The 23,922-nt window shown below is 40.4% G+C and overlaps 1 protein-coding gene across 2 annotated transcripts in view; it reads left to right on the top strand.

The window, feature by feature from the left end:
• The window catches only part of F9 (coagulation factor IX), a 28,052-nt gene extending 5,316 nt beyond the window's left edge, over nt 1-22,736 (top strand). Inside the window, exons 3-8 of one of the 2 annotated variants that reach the window (XM_041637235.1) lie at nt 44-68; nt 5,906-6,019; nt 10,385-10,513; nt 13,085-13,314; nt 19,950-20,064; nt 20,412-22,736. In XM_041637235.1, coding sequence (XP_041493169.1) covers nt 44-68; nt 5,906-6,019; nt 10,385-10,513; nt 13,085-13,314; nt 19,950-20,064; nt 20,412-20,959 — 1,161 coding nt within the window. In that variant the 3' untranslated portion in view covers nt 20,960-22,736. The remainder of the gene's footprint in view (nt 1-43; nt 69-5,905; nt 6,020-10,384; nt 10,514-13,084; nt 13,315-19,949; nt 20,065-20,411) is intronic. The other variant, XM_041637236.1, reaches the window with a different exon arrangement.
• Nucleotides 22,737-23,922: the final 1,186 nt, after the last annotated feature.

Genomic DNA, 23,922 nt, shown 5'->3' with positions numbered 1-23,922 from the left:
TTAAACACTATCATTAAGTTGTCCTCTTTTTTTTTTCTTACAGACTGAGTTTTGGAAGCAGTACGTTGGTAAGCAATTCATTTTATTTCCTAGCTGCTATCTGAGACATTTGAGAATTGTGCTTTTTTTTCTTTATATAAGTAGAGGTTGTAAAATCTCAGTAACAAACTATAAACATAGAAAGAAAGCAAAACAATTACATCTCAGAGCTGAATGAAAGTTCGCTGTCATTAGTGGAGTTAAAGTTGCTGACTACCAATGCTTTCTATGTTAAATCCTAATCATTGGGATGGTCTTCAATGCCCTCCATGGCTTGACTGTCCAGCCCTTCCTGTTGCCCTTCTGCCCACCTCTACTCCTACTCTCACTCCACAGCCCAGCCCCTGCACATCCTAGCAGTGTTCCCATGTTACAAGACTTAGTTATCTGCTATCCCTGTTAGCTGACTCTCCCCAGCTTCTGCTAGGTTCACTTCCTTACCTTGCCCAAATTCCTCCAACTCAATGAGTTCTCCCTTTATCATATATTAATACTTCAACCTGTTCCCTGGCAGCTCTGCCATTTTAGACACTTGTGTCCTGGTTTTTGGATTTTTTTAAATATTTACTTATTATGTATACAATATTTTGTCTACATGTATGTTTGCAGGCCAGAAGAGGGCACTAGACCTCATTACAGATGGTTGTGAGCCACCATGTGGTTGCTGGGAATTGAACTCAGGACCTTTGGAAGAGCAGGCAATGCTCTTAACCTCTGAGCCATCTCTCCAGCCCTGTTTTTTTTTTAACTACAGGTTTGGTACCCCTTATCTAATATACTTGCAAACAAAAGGTCTTTAAATATGTAGTCTGAAGATCATGTCATACAATAATTTTAATAATTTTGTTTATGAAGTAATTTCACAGCATGGGATTTTCCACTCATAGTATCATGTTGGTACCCCAAAAGTTTTAGATTTTGGCGTGGTTTTGAATTTGAGCTTTGAAATTGAGGCTACTCAACCTGCAGCATTTTCAACACCAATTTATTGTCCATTTTCCCACTCTATAGAATGCAAGCTTAGTTTTGTTAAGAACTAACCTCACTTACGGATGGGTCTTGACACCTACAGCAGTATCTGCAATGGAGGCAGGCAGTTAATATCTGCCCCACGAACTGACCCAAAGGAAGAAATGTAACGCTTTCACAACAACCAACTTCTTACATTATATCTTTGTACATTTTTAAATTTTGCCTGCAAATACAAATTTTAAAGAATTTAAATCCAGATGTAGAATTTTGAGGGAACTTTCACAGGTTCACCTCCTTTATGCTATCTGCTTAGACAGAAACAAATGAACTGGGATGCCTATTCATTGAGCTCCACCAACTTAAGGTCCAATTTGATTTTTCTACAGTTCCTTTTGTGGAGGAAAATAGACAGTTCCATACCCTCAGAACTCCTTCTTGTTTCTCCATGCCCCGTTTGAAGTCATGGAAGGAAAGAGGTTCACTCTGTCTTTCCTCCTTCTCAAGGATGAAAGCTGCCATGCTCTTTTCTTCTGAGTGGCCCCTAAAACTTCATCCAAACTCTATTTACACTGAAGTTAAAACTTTGAAGTTTATGGATTGTTTTTCTGTTTTTCTTTTGTTTTGTTTTTTAAAGCAAACCATGGGCTTGGGGAAGCAAAGTACGTTTTGTTGCTTTAATAAACACATAACCAAAATGCCACTCGGGGAAGAAATCAGTTATTTGACTTTCTTTTTTCCCTCACTTTTTATTGATTTTTATTGAGCTCTACATTTTTCTCCATTTTTCTCTGCTCCTCTCCCTGCTTCTCCCCTCCTCTTCAACCCTCTCCCAAGATCCCTATGCTCCCAATTTCCTCAGGAGATCTTGCCTTTTTCTACTTCCCATGTAGATTAGATCTATGGATGTCTCTCTTAGGGTCCTCGTTGCTGTCTAGGTTCTCTGGGCTTGTGATTTGTGGGCTGGTTATTGGACTTTCACTTACTGGTCAGATTGAGGGAAGTCCGGGAAGGAACTGAAGATGGAGCAATGAAAAGAACTGCTTACTGGCTTGCTCAACTATGTTTCTTACACAACCCGCATGGAGCTGGGCCCTCCCACATCAATCATTAATCATAAAGATGCCCCACACACCTGCCCACAAGCCAGTTTGATGGAGGCATTTTCTCAATTGAGATTCTTTTTTCTAAGATGGCACTGGCTTTTGTCAAGTTAACAAACAAACAAACAAACAAACAAACAACAAATTGTTCAGCCAGCATAGATGAAAACCTGAGTTTAATCCTCATCACCAACCAGTTTAGTTATTTGTATGTATTTGGTATAGTTTCAGGACTGACCATTTTGTACTAGATAACCAATAAAGAAGGACGATTCTTAGAGAGTCTCTCTCTCTCTCTCTCTCTCTCTCTCTCTCTCTCTCTCTCTCTCTGCAGTTGCCTGTAAGTCTTTGTCTAGGATGGAGACTTTTTCCCCCTCCCACATTAACATGTCCATTAATACTGCCATTGTCTAGATCTTGTGTATGTAGCCATTTCTAGGAGAGACTATTTCACAGCAGACTTTCTGGTATTCTGGCTCTTACAATCTTTCCCTCTTCTGTGATGCTCACTGAGGCTGTGATACAAATGCATTTACTGGGTCTGCCCTCCCCGTGATCCATTGATCTCTGCATTGTGTCCAGTGGTGTTTTCTGTGATTGTCCCCATTTGCTGTACAGAGAGTCTTCTTTGATGAAGGGTGGGAGCCACACTTGCCAGGTAACTACACTAAAGAAAGGATTTAGGATAAAGTTAGAAATTATTCTCGTCCAGCAAAGTGGCAATAGTAGATTCTCTTCTAAGATCTATTAGTTTAATAAACCTGAAATCATACATACAAAGAAAAGAAAAGGCTGTAGGGATAAGTCCCGCCCCTTAGGGGGCGTGTTCGCCTCGGGCTAATGTTGGCCTATAAATTTGGCAAGTGTCTCTTTCTGCTTTCCTGGTCTCCGCTGGAACGGTGGTTCTGTAAGTCTATTTCGCCATTAAAGCTATATATATTTTTACAATCTGTCTGCATTCGTTTACGCCGTTACAAAAGGCCCTAGTAGGTTGTAGTTAAATATTTTTTCTTGGATATGCATGCATGTATGTATGTATGTATGTATGTATGTATGTATTTTAGCAGTAATAATCAAAAAAAGATTACCAATCACCCAGGATTGACTTCTACATACATACATATATACATACATACATACATACACACACACACACACACACACACACACCAAAGAAGCAAAACTCATATCAGCCTTTACTTTAGCTACACTTGAACTTTTATGATTCCTTCACACTGCCAATTAGCATACAAGCCAGTCCCAGTCCCAGTCCCAGCTCCTGCCCTAGTCCCAGTCCCTGCTCTAGTTCCAGCCCCTGTCCCTGCCCTAGCTCCTGCCCCAGTCCCAGCCCCTGACCCAGAGCCAACCCCTGCCCCTGTCCCAGTCCCTGCAAAATATTTTTAAGTTGGGCAATGGCTTTCTCGGTGAGCTAGATGCAATGTTTGCTATACCTTGATCACAAATACCCATGAAACATCAAGGCATACTTCTGTCTCTACTATTTTCACTACCAAAACCTAAACAACACAAACAAGCACAGAAAAGGAAAAAAAACATGCCTGTTTTCACATGTAGTTAAGATTCGATAAAACTAGCCTGTGCTACTCAGAAATAGCCTGGGCCCGGGCTCCTTATTGCTGTGTCATTCTCTAACATGGCCTCATCAGACAAAGAGCCTGAGGAAACTAGCGTCTGTCAGGCACCTTGTAGAGTACAGCTCACAGAAGCAGTCTACAGAATGCCTAGCACATTTAACCCTCACACATTCCCACGTATGAAGCACTGTGAATTTCGCTTCACAGAGAAGGAAACAGGCATAGAAGGGGTAAGGGATTTGCCTTGGGTTACCCAGCTGGAGAGTCACAAGACCTGGAAGAAAATCCAAGTTCTCTTCCCAACCCCTTTCTTTCAGTACAACACCTCATGACATTGGAATCTGAATGTTCTTATTCATTAAATAGAAGCCCAATAGTCTGTTGTTGCTGTTGCTTCTGTTGTTGTTGCTGCTGCTGCTGTTGTTGTGGGTTTATTTCTTTTCATTTGATGTACATAAGTATTTTGTTTATATGTATGTATTGTACCATGTGTGTGCCTGGTAACCACAGAGGCAAGAAAAGTGGCATCAGATCCCCTGGAACTGGAGTTATAAACTGTAATAAACAACCATGTGTGTGGTGGGAACTGAACCCAGGTCCTCTGAAGAAGCAGCAAGTGTCCTTAACCACTGAGCAACCTCTCCAGCTCCAAAACCCAGCAGAATTAAAAGAGAATCTCACATGTCTTGTCTTGTCTTGTCTCCTGTTGTCTTTGACCCCTACTAACTATGATTTTTTCCTGGTCTATAGTACACAAAGATAGGAACCCAAAGGAGGACTAAATGCAAAATATAATGACACTCATTTTGAAGATATGTCTCAGCAAATGAGTTTCCTGTGTGGCTGGCTGCAAGCCCAGACCCTTCCACTGAAACACCCTAAATAATTCAGATTCATTGGTCTATAATATAAAGTGCAAATGTAGCTCGTTTTTAGACCAGTTCTGAACATCAATAATAATAAACCAGAGATAATGTATTTTGTTTTCATAGAATTGGAACAAATTGCAGTATCTGTGCAAAAGCACATTGGATCAAGGGGCAGAGAGGGCAAGGTCTAATTTTTACAGCAATCCAATTTTCCAGAGAGTTTATTTCTGAAAAGGATTCTATTCCCTTAGTCAACAGAACATAGACAATAGACACATGCTGCTATCAGACAGTAGGGAAAGAATATGAGAACCTACACAATTATGTACCCAGGAGTTTGGCTATATATAAGAATGACTAATAACTGGAAATTTCTCTTTGATTCCTCCTTTTTTTCTCTCTTTGATTTTGATACCATTTTATTTCATTGTTTCCTTCTCATATGTGGAGTCCTACAGGCCTAGTTCGCAATTTTTCTATAGCTCAAAATGCATAACTCTCTCCTTCTGGTTGGATTCACCCTCTCCCTGTGAAGCTTTCTTAATAGTATGAACGGAGGCCAAACACTAAGGAAGAAGACTTAAAGGTTTCCTTCTGCTCCCCTATTGCCTATTCCTTCTTCCTGTTTTTTGTTTGTTTTGCTGTCATTGTCTTCAAAGACCATAAATGTAGCAACTTCAGAAAACAGAATGGAGACAGCAAATCCATTCATAAAGCACACCCAACAGTACTTTTAAGTTTCTGATGATGCGCTGACCATGGTTGTCCACTCAGAACCTAACTGGTAGGCAGACAACTATCTTTAAGCTTCTGGCACCTTCCCTGTTCTCACAGACTCTTGCTTCATATGATAGGTAAGTTGATACATTTGCCCTGTACCTGCGCTGCCAGTTCCTTGTGTGAAAACATCTTTATTGTCTAACACAGCTTGCTCTGCAATACCTGCATTAAAATGTCCTCATATGAAGTATAAATAGTAATTATTGAAGTGGATGAGTTTGATTGACTTGCGGTTAACCTGTTTCCATTCCATAAAGAAACATGAACAACCTCCCTTGTTGTCTGCTCATATAGTAATTTCCATGCAAACATATCTCCCCTCTTCCTTTGGATTGAATAAACTGTGTGTGTCTCCCTATGTGCAACTTTCAGGATAGCATTGGCCTTTGCTTCAGTGGATTTTAGAAGCTCAGAAAAACAAGTGCATCACTTGCCCATATGCAGTTAGCTTGCAGCACAGTGGTTCTTCTCTGATCCTAAAATCAGACATCTATTCAGGGGAGGACTAAGCAATTTATCTAATAATTCCATTTTCTAACCTGTCTTAAAGATGGAGATCAGTGTGAGTCAAATCCTTGTTTAAATGGTGGAAAATGCAAGGATGATATTAATTCCTATGAATGTTGGTGCCAAGCTGGATTTGAAGGAAGGAACTGTGAATTAGGTAAGTAACATTTTTATTATTCATGGTTCAAAGTTTCCTTCTTAAACCAGATGAAACAGGAAATTGAAATATTTATGTACCTATCATTTCTCCTAAAACAAACTTTCAAAGCTTATAAGCATTCATGTTCTCTGTAGTCAGTTTTCAGGGTATGAATTCAGTCTAGTATTGAGTGGTAATGTTCCATTCCCTTTACTTATTAATCCTTAATACAGTCATATGTGCTCAGTACCATTATTATCCCCGTTTGAGGAACATTAGAAGACGACAGCACAAACAGAAGAGGTATAAATGGTTGAGCCAGGAAGTGAACTTCAGCTGAACTGTGCACAAAACTGCATCTATAAAATAATTTGAACTTGTGGCTGAGTCGCTTTTGATCTAGGCTGTGGAAGTAGATAGTCTATATAGATCTCGGCATGACAGGTCCCAATGTAATAGGAATTCTTCCAGATAGATAAAACATTTTATATGTTAAATTTGTTATAAAAATCAGAAATTGTTCCTCAATTCATCATTATTGATTATATCAAAGAGTAACAGGGGAAAAGTAACTTGCAAATGTAAGGTTTTGTTTACCTTTTCATTGCCTAGAATCTTTTTTTTTCTTGAGATATTTGTAATTTGAGCAGTAAACCCCAAAGTCCTTTACCTGCTGATTACTCTGGATGCAGTATTTCAGACATTGTGACTGAGAAAAGCACGTGGTACCAAGAAAAGACTTTGTTCTCTGAAACTCTAGGAGAATAGATGTGCAATCTGAGGGAAGGAATTTAACAGCACAGGTTTCATGGCTAAGGATAAAGGGTAGAAAAGTATCAGGACACTCTTAAGGCTATATAGCCATCTCTCTGACAGATGAACAAGGCAGGAGATGAAATGAAAGGCGGCAGCTGCACTTGTCCTATTGAGAAAGGGGATAAAAGTCCCTGGAAGATTGTTCAGGACCACGGGAAAGTTCATTGATCATCTTCCTTTGAGATCTGAAAGATCTCAGAATGAAAAGAAAAGTTGAAAGGGCAAAGGAATTTAAAAAGAAAGAATGAATGCACGCGGGGGAACTAAAATGCTCAGGCTGGACTTCCATTTGTTTAGCATCCCTGGTGTAGCAATAAACCACAGCTTGGGTTTCCCCTCCTGGGGCTGTGTTAATTGGCTCAAGATCTCTAAAGTGCCATTTGTTCTGAAAGATTCTAATTTCAAACTCAGACTTACTTAGTGAAATTTAGTCCTCCTATGCCAGGTATATACGGGAATACTTTGAGTAGTTACTCATTATTGCCTCAAATGATGAAACTATTGGAGTGAAGGGAATAGATAACTCAGTCTGTTATAATTGAAGGACACAGTGTAGTAGATGATCGTTGCAAGCATAAAGGTTGGGATGGAGAGATGATTCAACAGTTAAGAGCATTGGCTGCTCTTCTAGAGGACCTGTTCAGTTCCCAGAGCCTACATGGTGTCTCACAACTAGCTGTACTTCTTCAGCATCCGCAGGCTCAGATATGCACGGGGTACATAAATTTATATGCATATAAAACTTACCCATGCATATAAAAATATAGTGATGAAATAATTGTAAAACCATGTCTATCTACTTTGATATATTTATTTTTATTTTATGCTTAAGGATGTTTTTTCAGCATGAATAAGTGGGTACCATGTCCATGCAATGCCCAAAGAAGCCAGAAGGTGGCAGGGGATCCTCTGGAACAGGAGTTAAAAGTGGCTGTGAGCATCCACGTGGATTTTAGAAACCTAACTTGGTTCCCCGGGGAAAGCAGCAAATGCTCTTAACCAGTGAGCCAGCTCTCCGGTTCTCTACCTCGTTTTAAAACAGACAGTTTAAAAGGAGGACGAGAACAGCCTCGAGGAATACGAACATAAGTTCAAAAATGTTCTAACAATACGAAAGAGGTTACAGTCCATAGAGAAAAAGTGCTGGCAACATCTCAATGCCCCTTGGTTCCCACGTTTCTGTTTGGCCAGGGCTCTGTAGCTGTACTACAGCCACCGCCACACTTAGCCTCTGGGGTATATTGATCAGATTCAACCAATTCGATAAAGGGTTTTTTAAAAAAATATTAGCTCAGCTGATTCAGAAACAAAATGGGAATTCTGTCAGAATGCTCTTCATCACAGACACTAGAGGAGAGCAGCAACAAAGTATATCCAAACTCCCGCTTAAGCTTCTCGCCTCAAGCTGACTGAACGTGCCCCTGAGAAGTCATGAGGCAGCACAGCAGCCAGGTGTGTGGGTCCATGCCTCACCCTGCCTAGGAAATGCCTGGATTTCCACTAGTGTGGCTTTTTGATTTCTCCCCCACCACACCCTCCGTTTATCAGAGCTCTTAGTCAGGGGAGTGGGGAGCAAACATTTGGGGCATGCCTTCTAGTCAGAAAAAAAAAAAACAAGAATTAATTGGCTACTGGCTCTCTTTGGCTAGAATAAAGATCTCCGGATTTCCTCTGCTGCAGAAGAAATCCAAATACCCATTATCAGGAAGATCAAGGTCTTTGAGACTCTAGCCACCCTTTCCTCCTAAAGAATATGAGAAACATTTCCAGACAGAAAAACAGAGTGGGAAGAAAAAATTACAAACAAAAGAATATTCTCTGAGGTTGTTTTTATGGTTTGGGGGTTTGTTTGTTTTTGGCTTTGTTCTAATTTTTGCAGGACACCACAGACCCAACTTTCTCATTTACTATGGTTTTTTTTAATAGGAAAAATGTTTTGTTTAGCTGAATAGCATCATGTTTTCTGGAAAACCTATTCGACAGAACAAAATTTTGTTAAGGCTCTGGCGGGCAACCTGATGCTGTCAAAACCAAGGAAAATCCAATACCCAACCTAGTGTTTGCCGTCTAAGTGCTCAGTAGCTGACGAATGAGCTCCGTGCTCTTTCCCAGGTCTCGCTCTATTGACCTCTTCCCTGGAATGTCTTGTGCTATAATTCTATTTCTAGAATCCTGAGCCTTTGGCCACAGGCAAAAGATCGTTGATGCTTCAGCAACACATCCCCCTATGTGCACCAACCAGGCCAGGGATCAAGAGCAACACGCTGAGCCAGAAAGGGCAATGGCAAATTAAGGAAATGATTGAGAGGTCTGGTTGCTTAACCAAGGACACGGAAGCAGAATGGAGAAATCCCACCAAGTTTACTCATTACTGTCACACTTGCCCTGGACACAACTAGTCTGTTCTCACCGCCCACCTCTGTTACCTTATCACCATCTCCTATTGATGGAACATTCTCTACAAGTGGTATTTGATTTTGGCTGAACACTTTAGTATTGCTTTGTAGCAATGATATGATAGCTAGGAACAGGAAAAGAGCCAGAGATGCTATCAACATTCATGAGGGAAAAGGTCCTAAAAACTAACTAAATGCAAAAGACCAGATGCCATTTTTTTTTATCATGCACTTAGTGGATTATTGGTAGCAAAAACGAAATCTCAGGTTGGTTCCTCTATTCCCTTCCCCAATAACAGTTTATCTTCCTCTCCTGATTTACTGGGCTACCAGTAAGCACTATGAGCTATTTATCAGATGAACTTTAAACAAGTAAAATAAATAAACATATGGAAATGGTGCTGAATATGGAAACAATATGTAAATACCAGTTGTGTTTATACCAGAATAAACAGAAAATAAGTTGTGGAACAGAGTGAAAATTAAGTGCTTAGTAATAAAAGAAAGATGTACAAATACTCTAAACACACTCTGGCTTCTGTGGATACCACACACACACACACACACACACACACACACACACACGCACATTAGTAGTTTTAAAAAATAATAGAATAGATAGATAAAATTGTATTAATACAATGGCCTACTACACAGAAATATAAAGGAAGTATTGCTATACAAAAGCTTATAGATGAATCACACAAATACATTGCTAAAAGAGAAGAATATATATGTTGTTTACATGAAGTTCATGAACTACCAAAGCTATTTACCATGTTTGAAGCCCAGGCAGTGACAGAGTCTGTAAAAGAGGAAGGGTAGTATGATTGGGAGGGAACATTAAGGGACTTGTGTGGGTTGATAACACCGTATGCATGAACCTGTGCGGCATTTGAACCAGTGTTATACATAAATAAATAAGCGTCTAGTCGGAGCTCATGATTTAGCCAAAGTACAATATCGAGTTATTTGATCATATGCAGAATCAAAATATTGCCATCACCATCTTCATGAATTACTGAGAGTGTTATTTTACCTCATTTTCTACTCTTAGCTCAAGGCTTCCAGATTGTTTCAACTAATGTTTAACATACACATGAGCCAATAGTTCTGTGTAATTTTGAAATATATGTCAGACAAGACATTAGTTTTTTTTCTTTTCTTTTAGATGCAACATGTAACATTAAAAATGGCAGGTGCACGCAGTTTTGTAAAAATGGTGCTAATAACAAGGTAATTTGTTCCTGCACTGAGGGATACCAACTTGCAGAAGACCAGAAGTCTTGTGAACCATCAGGTCAAAACCTAAATAAGTTGTTTAACAAAAATCTGTGTTTGAATCTTTAACACTTAAACTACTTTATTTTAGACTTGTAAAAGGATTTATTTATTTTTATTATATATATATATGTATGTCTTGTGTACATACATATATATATATATATGAGTGTCTTGTGTGCATGTATGCATTATACAAGTGTGCAATACCCATGGAAGTAAGAAGAGGGCATCAGATCCCCTGAAGTGGAGTTATGGAGGCTGAGTGGGTTAACACGTAGGTGCTTCACTAACCCTCTATAACTCTAGTTATAACCCAGATTCAGGTCCTCTGCAGAAGCAGTGCTCCTAACCACCGAAAAAAATCTCTTCAGCCCCCCTAATACCTTATTTCAATACTTACTTGTATCTACTCCTTTTTGAAACTGAACAAAAGATTAGTAGCTTGAAATGAACAAATTGATTTTCCAAATGGCACCATCACTTAAGTTCAATAATTATGTACAGCCTGAATTCTTTTCTGAGACCATGTTTTTTTCTCTGATTTCTGTATCACAAAGAAATTGACATGTGTGACATCTATGTGCAATATTTGAGATTCGGCAGATCTAACTAATAATATACTACCATAGCATAAAAGTCATATAAATACTTGGCTGATTAGTAAATTTCTAATGAAAAGATGTTAAGTCTAAGTCTGTTGGAGGCCTAGTTAGTTCCATCTATTAAAATTACTTCCTGACTTGAGTCATCAACTGGGGTTCTATACTTTCTGTCAGACTGGATCCAGCAATAGTTTATGCTCTCCTAGCCCGAGGCACACAAGCCTTTACAGTAAAGGGCAAAGTAATGTTTCATAGTTGTGTGAGCATGCCACCATGTTGACAGATAATTGTTGTGTTTCAAATAGCTCCACATTCATTGGTCACCTCTGAAGCCATAATTTTGATTTGGGGAGGAGGGAGACAAGCTTTACAAGACTAAAAGAAGGAAAGTAAAATGCTTGGTGTGCACACATGAGGACCTGGGTTCAGATTCCCAGTGCAGAAAAGCCAGGCAGTGTAAATCCATGGCCCCAGCACTGAAGGGAAAGATAGGACCAGTCAGAAATAGCGAGCTCCAGGTTTGGTGAGAGGCCCGGTCTCCAAAAGTAATTTATAAAGCAGAGAAATAAATGAGGACACTTTATGTCCACCTCTGACTTCAACACCTGAAGGCTTGGGCACTCATACCCACACACATCCACCACACCCACAAATGAAAAAAAGAAGAACAATTTTGAAGCAAGCCAGGTACAGTTTCTCTTGCATTTCCAGGGCAAGATCTTTTATTAAATTGGTACATTAAATTATGAACCATTCCTCTATAGCTGTGGGCTTGATACCTATCTCAGCAATGTACCAGGCAGAGGAAATTAAAGACAGGCCCAGCATACAAGAGTGTGTCTGCTGCAAGCAAAGGGGAGAGTCTCAGATGCTTCACCTTCTGCCTGCTTCTTCACATACATTGCCTTATGCACAGCTTGCCTTAGGAGACTGTGTGTGTGTGTGTGTGTGTGTGTGTGTGTGTGTGTGTGTATGTGCACGTGCAATTAACATTAAAAAGGCTAACTTCCAATGAAGGCAGCTGGCACTGAAGCTTAGCCCTTAGAAGCCTTTCTATGTTCTAAGAGAGGAAAACTAAGATTGAAAAGCACCTCCAACTATTAAGAGTTCCATTTGAATGTAGCCTTACTTTGGCAGCGTAAGTAGGCCAACCCTAAAATAAGCCGCTCTGCCTTTTCAAAGATAACAGTCCTTTTTCTCAAGACATTGTTGATCCTGTATACTTATGCATACGTATTTTAAACTAATTTTCTATTTTTTCAACCACAAACTGTCTTCATGATACTTAACCATAGCTAATTGCTATAGAAATAGCTGGTATAAGAGATGTAACTGGAATGAGAGGAAAACATGAAAATGAAGTGTGAGGTGACTTTGTTTGACTAAAAAATTGCCATTCCCAGTGTATCAGCAGCTGATTTGTTGGGAAATAAATGAAAGCAGGGGGAGGGGGAAAAGATAGTCAGATCCAAGTAAATGTAGCTTTGGTTATCATATTTGTAACCTATACCCATTTGGTAAATTTTCGACAAACACAATTGAATCACAATGAGCTTTCTTCAAAAATTCCATGTTGGAACCTCTGCTGCATTAATGGTCTACAAAAGAAAGCCTGTTAATAACAATCAGTAGAAGCCCCTTTTACCTTATCCTAAAAGGAAAGTTACACAGAATTCCTTCCGGATTTCCATTAGAGGACAGTAAGACTTTAAGAAGCTCGGGAGACAGTAGTAAGATTTGATTTCAGAACACCTATTTTATTTCCATAAAGATGGTGGATTCCAGAGCCAAATGCTCTCACCCATGGAAGTTTTAAAAACTTTGCATAAAAATAATACGGTCAGCCTTTTAGTTTCTTTCAGCGTTGATGGGCCTACTTCTCCAAAGTGACAGCAACGAATGAGCTTCCTTCTCAATGTTTGTAATGCAGTTCCATTTCCTACTGTGAAATATCAGAATAATGTTCTTTTTTTCTATTTCTGTAGTTCCATTTCCATGTGGAAGAGTTTCTGTTTCATACGGTTCTAAGCTCACCCGTGTAGAGACTACTTTTTCTGATATGAGCTATGAAAACTCTACTGAAGCTGACTTCTTTCTGGATGACTTCACTAACAGTACCATTCTGGATAATGTCACTGAAAATAGTGAACCATATGATGACTTCCGTCGAGTTGTTGGTGGAGAAAACACCAAACCAGGTCAAATCCCTTGGCAGGTACTCTTTATTGACAGTGCGTTTAAAAGCTCGAGCTCAGATGGCAAGAGAGAGGCCAGATGAGGAATGGTGCTAGGACATTAGAAAGACCTGTGGGGATTGTAAGATGTATTTAGGCAGATTTCACCACTCAGCAAAAGAAAAACCCCTATAGGTAAGCATCTGGTGGAAGGCATGTCCGGGGATGGCTACCAGACAGGGTCAAAAAGGAATTCAGTACCAAACAAATAGTACAGTAGGATTCTGAAAACTGCTCAGCAATAGCAATGCTTACAAATGAGCTCTCTCTCTCTCTCTCTCTCTCTCTCTCTCTCTCTCTCTCTCTCTCTCACACACACACACACACACACACACACACACACACACACACACATACACACAGAGAGACACACACACACAGAGACACACACACACACACTGGGACTGGGACTCAACAAACACCTTCAGCCCCTGTGGGGAGGAAAGTAGTAAAGAAGTCCCTAGGCCCAGACAACCTGATGGGAATAGAGAAAAGGACTCACATTGAAAGGGTGAAAGCAAAACCTAGTTTCCTGGAATGAACATATGAGGCCTGATCTACTGCCACGTTTCTCAAAGACAGACAGTATGTCCAGATCCCCAAGAATTTGTTAGGCATGCGCTCTCACACCTCATCCAGTTCTCACTGGATTTGAACCGCTAGAGGGAGGGGCTCAGCAAGCTGCTGGGGTCAAAGAAGCACTCCAGGTCATTCTGGTGTATACTTTAGCTTGAAAAACCATGTTTCTAAAGGAAGCATACAGAAACCAGCCCCCCAAATGCCAATCGACTCAATCTACTCAGCCCTCCAAGTGTGTTCTGCACACAAACCGCATATACAGTATTTGCTGCCTGTATTTTTTCTATATATAACCAAGAGTTAGATTAGTAGCAAACCAAGGACTTAACTATACATTTAGCCAAAGCTTAAGTGATTCCATCTGTGAGGAGAGACAGGCCAACTCCTCCCACCTCAACATAAGGAGCTAGTTACATGAAACTGGACTGGTCCATAAGTAATCAGCACATGTGGTCACTTAAATTTACTGGCTAAAAAGATTTGGTTCCTCTGTCACTTCTGCCACACTTCCAGGGAATAGTGGCCACAAGTGTCTGGTGACTATTCCACTGGACTAGGTAGGTATAAAGAGAATATTTCCATAGTTGCATGTATCTCTGGTGGATAGAAAAGGTCATGCGTGGTTTTGTCTAGTTTAAAACCCCTTAGGCCATGATCAAAATTTGGTACTGATTTCAATGATTTTAATGATCCTTCACACCAAAATATTATCTCTACTGAAGTATGGACTTTGATTGTCAGAAACCAATAGCTTGGCTGGCACTGCAATCTTCAAATTAGCTGGGCAGGTTTCACATGAGACTTGTTTGAGCAAATGCTTTGGAACTGTTGAGTGGCCGAGCCCTTCTGACGGCAGGAGCAGCAGTCCAGATGAAAATCCGTGGGCACAGGCTAGGGGACTCGGGGAGCCTGGTAACCATGTCTCTCTCATTTCTCACCTTATTCCCAGGCTTCCACTTCATTTGCCTGGCCTACAGCAAGAGCCTAAGGGACCTATCAGGACAGGTTGACAGGATTACTCCCTTGGAACTCTAGGGGTCCTAGGCTGCGCAGCTACCCAGTTCAGTCTCAGAATCCTCCCCTCCTCTCCACCCAGGCCAAAGGTGCAAACCAAGCAGAAGAGCTCTTTCCTTTTTGTTCTTGTGCAGGGAGATCAGAGCTCCTTGGAAAAGAAGCAGGGACTTGGAAGGAACACTTCAGGGCGTAAGAGGGGAAGCTAGAGAGTTAAGTGCACCACACGGTAACAGAAACACATTTTTCTTAGAGACCGTATCTAGCCGACTGAGAAACTAAAACAGCTATATAGGAAAAAATAAAAGCTTTGGAACATTAGGGGGCAGGAAAGGCAAACTGTAACGCCTATATTACTAGATCACTTTCATCAACAACTCTAAAGCAGAGGTTTGAGAAAACAAAAAGGTGCCCGTCTAAAGCTTTAATTGAATTGTTTTTCTCCCACAATCATGGCTAGGCGGACAGCTCTGAGCACGCGCAAATCTCTTCTGCTTTCTGCTAAGGCCTGTGTAGCTTCACCTAAGAAATAGCTGCCTTTTTAAAAGATGGATTTTTATCTTGATTTTGTAGTCTTGGCATAAATGTTCTCCTTAAATACCTTCATTTCCCCATTCTCAGCTTTCCCCAGATGAGTGCCCAAGCTATCACTGAAGTGACCTGCACAGATCTACTCCTTCAACCCCATGACAAACAGCAAACTTAAAATATGAATAAGCCAGAGATGTTTTCTTTTACATGACGATCATAGTTCTACAGAAATGGTTTACTTCTCTATGTGTGGTTATGCACACCTTTAGTCCCAGCATTTCAGAGGCAGAAGTACATGGGTATCTGTGAGTCCGAGGCCAGCCTAATTTGTATACTAAGTTCCAGGACATCCAGGGCCACATAGAGAGACTCTGTCTCAAAAACAAAACAAGAGCAGGTAGTGGTAGCTCACACCTTTAATCTCAGCACGCAGGAGGCAGAGGCAGGCAGATCTCTGTGAGTTTGAGGGCATCCTGGTCTACAAAGCTAGTTCCAGGACAACCAGGCTATCAAAGAATCTCTGTCTCAAAAAAGAAAAAGAAAGAAAAGAAAAGCAGGAAGAACTAAAAGAAATGTCTTACCTGGAAAAGACAATCTTGTATTGTTCCTAGCTCAGATGATAAAATTCCAATTCGGGGAAGAAAGAAAATAACACGTGTAATCTCGCCTGCATCTACAAAGCTAGTTTTAACAGACCATTTGAGCTATTAACCTGCAGTATTGTTTTATGAAGTACACATCAATGGCCATTGTATTTAATGATTATAGTTAACCATTATAAACCAAAATGAGTATCCCTTATGTACCCAACAAAATAACCTATTGCCATGAATTTGGTGAGTAACAGCCATAGCCTAACAAACAGTACATCATGTATTTTACTTTGTATAATAGAAAATTAGAATAAATGGTGTTATTAAAAAGCTAGAACAGATGACAAAAGAGAATAAGGGTTTTAGTGAACTCAGGGAAAGGCTAGGCTGGAATTAAAGGTGCAAAAGAGAACAAACAATGAGACAGCTGCTATTGTGGGCTGCCATTGCCATGGAGAACAGAAGTACAAACTTTTGTATTTTGTCATTGTATATAGGTGTGTTGGAGAGGGGGCGGTGATGCACAGAAGAAGGCTCTAGACTGTGGCCATGAAAATAATTGACAGATCAGAACTCAGATGTTTTGCTCAGAATATATGCTTTCCTATTTTTTCCCCATCATTCTCTGAAGTGTTGCAAGAACTTTTCTTTGGCTAAGCAAATAGCTCATCTTCCAAGTAGCTAATATTGAGATAGCTATGGTCTTTAGGTGGCCAAGCAAGCATTCCAAACCACGCATTTGTAATATTTTAATTGTAAATATATCTTAGTTCCTTTTTCTTGGCAAAGGTGTTCGCTAAAATTTCTAATACCAATTAGGGATTGGCAAAGAACGCTCTTCAGGCTTAAAAGGACACAACCATATTTCTCAGTCAGGCACTGGAAAACAGCAGAATCTCCAGGCAGCATCCCTTTGGGAAAGTCATATAAAATATGTTATTGTCTATGTGCCCAGGGGCTGGCTATCCTTCACGTTGACCTACCCTAACCCACTAACTGGGAAGTGTTCAGTAATCCTACATTAGTACCTAAAAACATTCCGTTTTGTCATGCTAATTCTACTTCCAGAGAAAGACATGCTGGATTGTAATATTCAGGATAGAACCATGTTACCCAAATTTCCTTGATGGTAAAATTATTTGGAATCAGAATCGGCCACTTCATCTTTTGAACTTGTCCAGTGTCTATAATGAGAAGAGTCTCATATCAAAGGTTTAAGTGGCTTGTATTTGTGCTCCATAACAGAAGTCTAAGGAGACAATAGAACATGTGGTGAGGGCCTGGACCCCTGGCTTGTTGCAGTCACATCTTTTTTCACCTCCCATTCTCCTACCCATGGTGCCTCATAGAGCCTAGTTGCCCAGGACCATTGCCAATCCCCAACCTATGGTACTCATGAAAACTTCTCAGTGTTTCAACCCAAATGTCAAGGCTGTGCTCCCTTCCTAACACCGTTGGCACAAGCAGAGGGAAAATTGAGGTCAAGTGCACATACTCTATATCATTTGTGGAAAGATGCATAATCCATTCACATCTCCAGACCCAGAATATGCCTCTCCCAGCACATTCGGAGAGGGAGCAGGAGCTTCCAGGGCCCATCCACATTCTGACATGAAAGTGCATTTATTCGGGAATCACTTCCCTTGATGGGTGTGGTAGTCTATCAAGGGAAGACTGGCCTCCTCATCCTTGTTGGGAGTGGCGTGAGGACTGTGTGGATCATCTGGAGCTAGTAGACAGTGGGATATCAAGACCACATGTGAAGGCTTGGAGTCAGCCAGCCAATGTTCCCATGCTGGAAGGAATATAGCACTAAATAAGCTTTAAATGATGGGTTAGAAAAGCTACCCTAGAAGCAAAAGGAACACTTTCTATTTCAATATCTTCAACAGCGATTTTATCCAGGCTTTTATCAGATGTTTGCTTCCCATTTACCCTACAAAGCATGTTCCCAGCCTGAGTGAACATTTTTAACCCATAAAGATTACCAAGCTATGAGAATCTGGATTCACTAGCTATGTAACACTTCTCAAATGTAAGCACTCGAGGAATGGAGTTCCACTTTCTCCAGTGCTACCCACAAAATATTCTCATTAAATCTCTATGACCCCCCCAATCTGTTTTTATAAGAAACTGAGATTTTCTCTGACATTTGGTTCTTAGACCACATCTAAGATATTCTGAATGTTCAGGAACATAAACACTGGGGCCAGGCAAGTGTATGTAACACACATAGGCCACAGCACACATGTGGAGGTCAAAGGACAGCTTGCAGGAATCGGGTCCCAGGGACTGAACTAAGGTCACTAGGCTTGGTGGCAAGCACTTTTACCCACTGTGTCATCTCAGTAGCATGAGTGCTTATGTATTTTTAAACCTCAGTTTGCTCACTGAGCATGTACAGAGTAATATTTCACAATGATTGTGTTTGGGGTTACAAATGTGTATAAGTAATACAATCATTAGCCTCAAATAATCATTCAATAAATGCATAAAATTAGGAAGATTGTTAAATCTGGGTGGTAGAAATGCTGGTGTTTATTATATCATTATTGTTTTTTTTTGCATTTTTGCAATTTTTCAAAATGTAAAGCAATAGCTAAAAAGAGCCAGAGAGCCTGAGAGTGGGAAAGGGGTCAGAGGGTTGTGACAGTTGGGTGACCCTCTCAGGACTTTAGCTACAAAGCTCGTGCTTCAGAGTCCAGGACAAAGTGGCCATTAAGTAAGTTGAATTTGGGCCCAGAACAAGTCCTTCAAAAGGACCATCTGTGCCCCATATACAAAAGAACCAAAACCCCCACCCCTTTGTCGTGTTTAGGGACAGGTTTCGCTGAAGGGCTACTTAAGACTTAGGCTAAGGGCATCAGTTCACAGAGGCTAATGGGCTTCTGAAAAGAGTTTACTGAATGCTGAGTGTGCCCTCTAGTGTCCACACTTCTCAGCTTTACCTCTGAAAGTGTGGATCAAAAAATGCCTTTGTTTACAATGGAACTGAAATTCTCTAAGTTGATTTAGACATTGATGTGGCAAAAAAAGAAAAGAAAAAGAAAAGGAAGAGAGAGAGAGAGAGAGAGAGAGAGAGAGAAAGAGAGAGAGAGAGAGAAATTGATGGTCCTCTTTATGCTGTGAATGTGGACAAGAAAGAATGGATTAGCCTCTTATCCAATAACGTACATGTTTAAGGTCACACTCCAGATAATTTTGTTCACATTGTCTCAAAGTCAAGCACAGCAAAGCAGACTTTTTAGAACAAGGACAGCCTCCATCTGTAGCCAGAGGACGCTGGCTGTGATTAAGGGAGCTGGAAGGAACGTGTGAGTCCTGCTGGTGGTCAGCACCTAGGTGACTAGGAAACGCAGCCCCTGTGGAGTCCTTAGGTCTCATTTTATAACATTCTCATTTGGAGGTTTGAAACAACTCCTGAGAAACTGGTCAGTTTTTTTTCTTTCAAGTGACCTGTAGCAAAGAGATGTCCTCATAGGTCCTCATAGAAGGCAAGAGACTCAATACTGATTATTCATCCTGGGGAGTTAGTATTTTCTCCCATATCCACTGTAGCTCCTTGAAACGTGTGCCAGGAGGCTCTAAATAGCATGGTAAAAGGAGCTCAAGGGCCCCACATCACAGAAAGTAGCCACTCGTCAGATTTGCCTCACCCGGAGCACTATCCCTGCCACACTAGTTCTCATTCTGTATTCACTTCGAGATCAATAGAGAAACAGTAGTTTGGTCTGTGCTCCAGAAACACTAACTCATCTGCAGAGCCGACACTTTCCAGAAATCCTCTGCTTCTGCCAGCACCAAACAGCCAACTTTTCCTCACTCCCGAAAACAGCATATGTATTCATTTTTCTCTGGATCAGATACCATCTGCAGTGAGATTCTTAATTTTATTTCCACAGGTCATTTTAAATGGTGAGGTTAAGGCATTCTGTGGAGGTGCCATCATTAATGAAAAATGGGTGGTAACTGCTGCCCACTGCCTTAAACCTGGTGATAAAATTGAGGTTGTTGCAGGTAAGGAAACAAAATAGATAATAATTGGCAACATCAGCATTATGATGGACATATCCTATTGTACAAAGGTCCAATAGGATTGCTACTGAATAAATTGGGCTAATGGTAGCGGGGTCATAATTTCAAATTCTAACTTATTCCATCTTCCTAGCCCCATATTTCTTTTTGTGAACCCATAAGACACCCTCGGCATAGTACAATTATTTATTGGTGCATGAATTTTCCCACCCACTGTATTAGATCATTGAGACTTGGTTGCTAGTGTTCACTGACCCCAAGCCAAATGTAGACCCACGGGAAATGTGTCTATACAAAAGACAATAAACTATGAGATTTGTTTTCAACAGGTGATTATAACATTGATGAAAAGGAAGACACGGAGCAAAGGCGAAATGTGATTCAAACTATTCCTCATTACCACTACAATGCAGCTGTTAATAGGTACAGCCATGACATTGCCTTGCTGGAGCTGGATCAGCCTTTACTTCTAAACAGCTATGTAACACCTATCTGTGTTGCCAATAGGGAATATACCAACATCTTCCTTAAATTTGGTTCTGGCTATGTAAGTGGCTGGGGGAAAGTCTTCAACAAAGGGAGACAGGCTTCCATTCTTCAATACCTGAGAGTTCCACTGGTCGACCGAGCCACATGCCTTCGGTCCACAACATTCAGCATCTATAACAACATGTTCTGTGCTGGTTACCGTGAGGGAGGCAAAGATTCTTGTGAAGGGGATAGCGGGGGACCTCATGTTACTGAAGTGGAAGGGACCAGTTTCTTAACTGGCATTATTAGCTGGGGTGAAGAGTGTGCTATAAAAGGAAAATATGGAATATATACTAAAGTTTCCCGGTATGTCAACTGGATTAAGGAAAAAACAAAGCTAACTTAATGAAAAACCTATTTACAAAGGAAATTCACTGGGATTGAAAATAGACCAAGCCCTTTACTAAACTAGTCATTTTTTCCAACTCTTGTTAAATATATAAGTTCGATAAACACTGGTTTCTCTGTGCAGAGGAAGAACCCATCTAGAATCTATATTGTACTAGATCGAGTAGGTTATCAAATGTAATCACTAAAGAAATAGTTTGGTAAGAGATTTTACTGTCTCCCTAAGTCCAGCCCTTGGTAAAATGAAAAAGTGATGTTTTCCATGGTGCCCAGCAGGAACCCTAGTCCTCAACTGTGATGACTTATCCCATTCTCCTTCTTAGCGGCAATCTATGTTTTAGAGATCCCTTGCCTCTCTCAAATTTATTGATTGTGAATCCAGAATCTTTAGCCCATTTAAGGCCAGCAGCACACAGGAGCAGCTAATAGGTCAAAACTCATCAAATGCGCTACTTCCTCTCCTTTTTTCCCCCCTGGATACTGCATCTTTTCAAACTCCCAACCCCCAAATCAATGTTCCCCTCCCCCACTCCCACGCCTTTGGAGAAAGAAGACAGTCTTTTTTTAATGCTGTACACATATATACACGACCACCAACCCCATACTTACTTCCAGATTGGTCTCAAACTTCCTTTGAATAATATGGGGATGAGGTACACTGCCTAAAATCATAAGAGGAACTTTCCCTTTAATACCCTATCCAGGATAGTTCCCCAAGAATGTGTAATTGGTGATCATGGAGGCCTGACCAGGGATGGTTCTGAGAAGGCAAATTTACATGGCATTGCAAGTATAAAAAGCAATGACATTGATCAAAATATATTGGCCCCATCTGATAAAAAAATTCATGGTAATAGAAAGTTAATGATGAACCAGACAGAGTGGTGCATGCCTTTAATCTCAGCACTCAGGAGGCAGAGGCAAGTAGATTTCTGAGTTCGAGGCCAGCCTGGTCTACAGAGTGAATTCCAGGACAGCCAGGACTATACAGAGAAACCCTATCTTGAAGAAAACAAACAAGAAAGAAAAAGTGAATGATAAATTTAGCCATATAATTACACTGTGTATAGTAGCATACTGGTAAATATCTGAGCAAGAAGATCTCTTAAAAATACCTCAGAACCTTATTTGTAACAATCGCTCATTTCTATTGTAGAAATCCCCTTACCTTGGTAGACTTCAAGCTATTAGCATGAAGTTATTGAACAAGGAAGTTGAGAAAACATGCAAAATTGATCTTAAAACAGTGATTTAGTCCATATTTAGCCTAGAACTAGCTGAGTGTTCAAGGACTAGTTTAACAGTGTGTCTCCAGCATTCTCCAGTGTCTTAGACAAGACAACTTGCCTAAGCGAAACAACCAGCATTAAGTGTCATGCCACCCGCAGCAGGCTCAAGGATGGGAGTCATTGCAAATGGTCAACCAAATGGCCCATTTCTGGTTTTCAGCTCACCTGTGAGCTTTGTTACTATAACTAATCTTGTTATATTGAATTTTTAGAGGATTGCTGACAGTCCAACATGTTTCTCACCTGTGACTTAATGAACTTGTATTTTAACTCTTATCTAGATCTCTGTATAAACGTATTTGATATTGACTACTTAATGATGTATAAATGGAACAAATGTCAAAAGCATGATTTGAACCCTTTGGCACTGTCGCCTGCTCCCACCAAACAAACCGTACTCACTACTGCCGATTTTACTTAAGTTCTATTACTTACTGCCTCTTTTTTGTCTTGCAAGAAGTATCAATAAACATCATTCCAAATTTCTCCATTTCTTGTTAAATCATTTAGAGGCATAGCCCAAAGAACACAATCAGCAAAACCCTGAAAAGAATGCATCTGATGAAATATGTAATACTGTCTTTATGCTTCAATGTCTCCCAACTTCATGAGATTTGCACTACATCTGAAGAGAACAATGCCCTGAATCCACTTGCAGGTCTAATGAACTATGTGTATGTCCTTGGATAAGTCATATACCCTGTAGGTGGAAGCTGCTCATTCATTTCCCAGCCGCACAGACCCAAAATAATCACACAGAAACTGTATTAATTAAAACACTGCTTGGTCTATTAGCTTGTGCATATTTTTAGCTATCTCTTACATCTTAAATTAACCCATTTCTATTAATCTGTGTATCGTCGTGTGGTTGTGTCCTACAGGTAAGGGTTCCGTGCAGTGTCCGGTGTCTGTCTTGTCTGTTACTACATGGTTTCTCTCTGACTCTGCCTACTCTCTTCTCCTCTATCTGCTTGGAATTTCCACCTTGCCCTATTTTTCACTGCAATAGGCCCAAAGCAGATTCTTTATTAGCCAATGGTATTCACAGCATACAGAGGGGAATTCCACAACAATACCCTTTGAGGAATTAATATCTCCATCTGTATGAGGGAATTTGAGAGGACCCTGTTCAAAGGCCTTTGAGATGTTAATAATGTGTAGTTTTTTCTTCTCCATTCCTTCAACAAATATTCAAGTAGGCATTCCCTGTGCAGCATTACCAATAATGCTAATTACATTTTGAAATAGGTATATTTGCATTTGAAAAGTTTCTTAAAAGTATGTGAATTACCACTAGTGCCTACTGCACTAGGATATAGCAGTTGCCCAAAAAATGTTAGCTGGAGCTCCAGAGATGGCTCAGTGGTTAAGAGCATTTGCTATAGCACTTGCTTTTTGTCAGTGACCCAGGTTCAATTACCACCTCCACATCAAGAGGCTCACAGCCATTTGTAACTCCAGCTCCAGGAGATGTGATGCTCCCTTCTGGCCTCCATGGGCACTGCACATGTGTGGTGCACTACAGACAAGCAGGCACATGCAGATACACATGAATAAAAATAAATGATTTTTAAATGTTAGATGGATTGGAGTGATAGCAATTAGCCATGCACTGAGCACCCTAAAAAGGGACCAAACCTAGATTACAGAAATCAGTTCTGTTATCATTGAC

This window comes from Microtus oregoni, unplaced genomic scaffold, assembly GCF_018167655.1.
Source record: "Microtus oregoni isolate MIOR12 unplaced genomic scaffold, Mior012 000052F_001, whole genome shotgun sequence".
NCBI lineage: Eukaryota > Metazoa > Chordata > Mammalia > Rodentia > Cricetidae > Microtus > Microtus oregoni.
The sequence above is the reverse complement of the archived record's forward strand: the minus strand, read 5'-3'. Positions and strand labels throughout refer to the sequence as shown.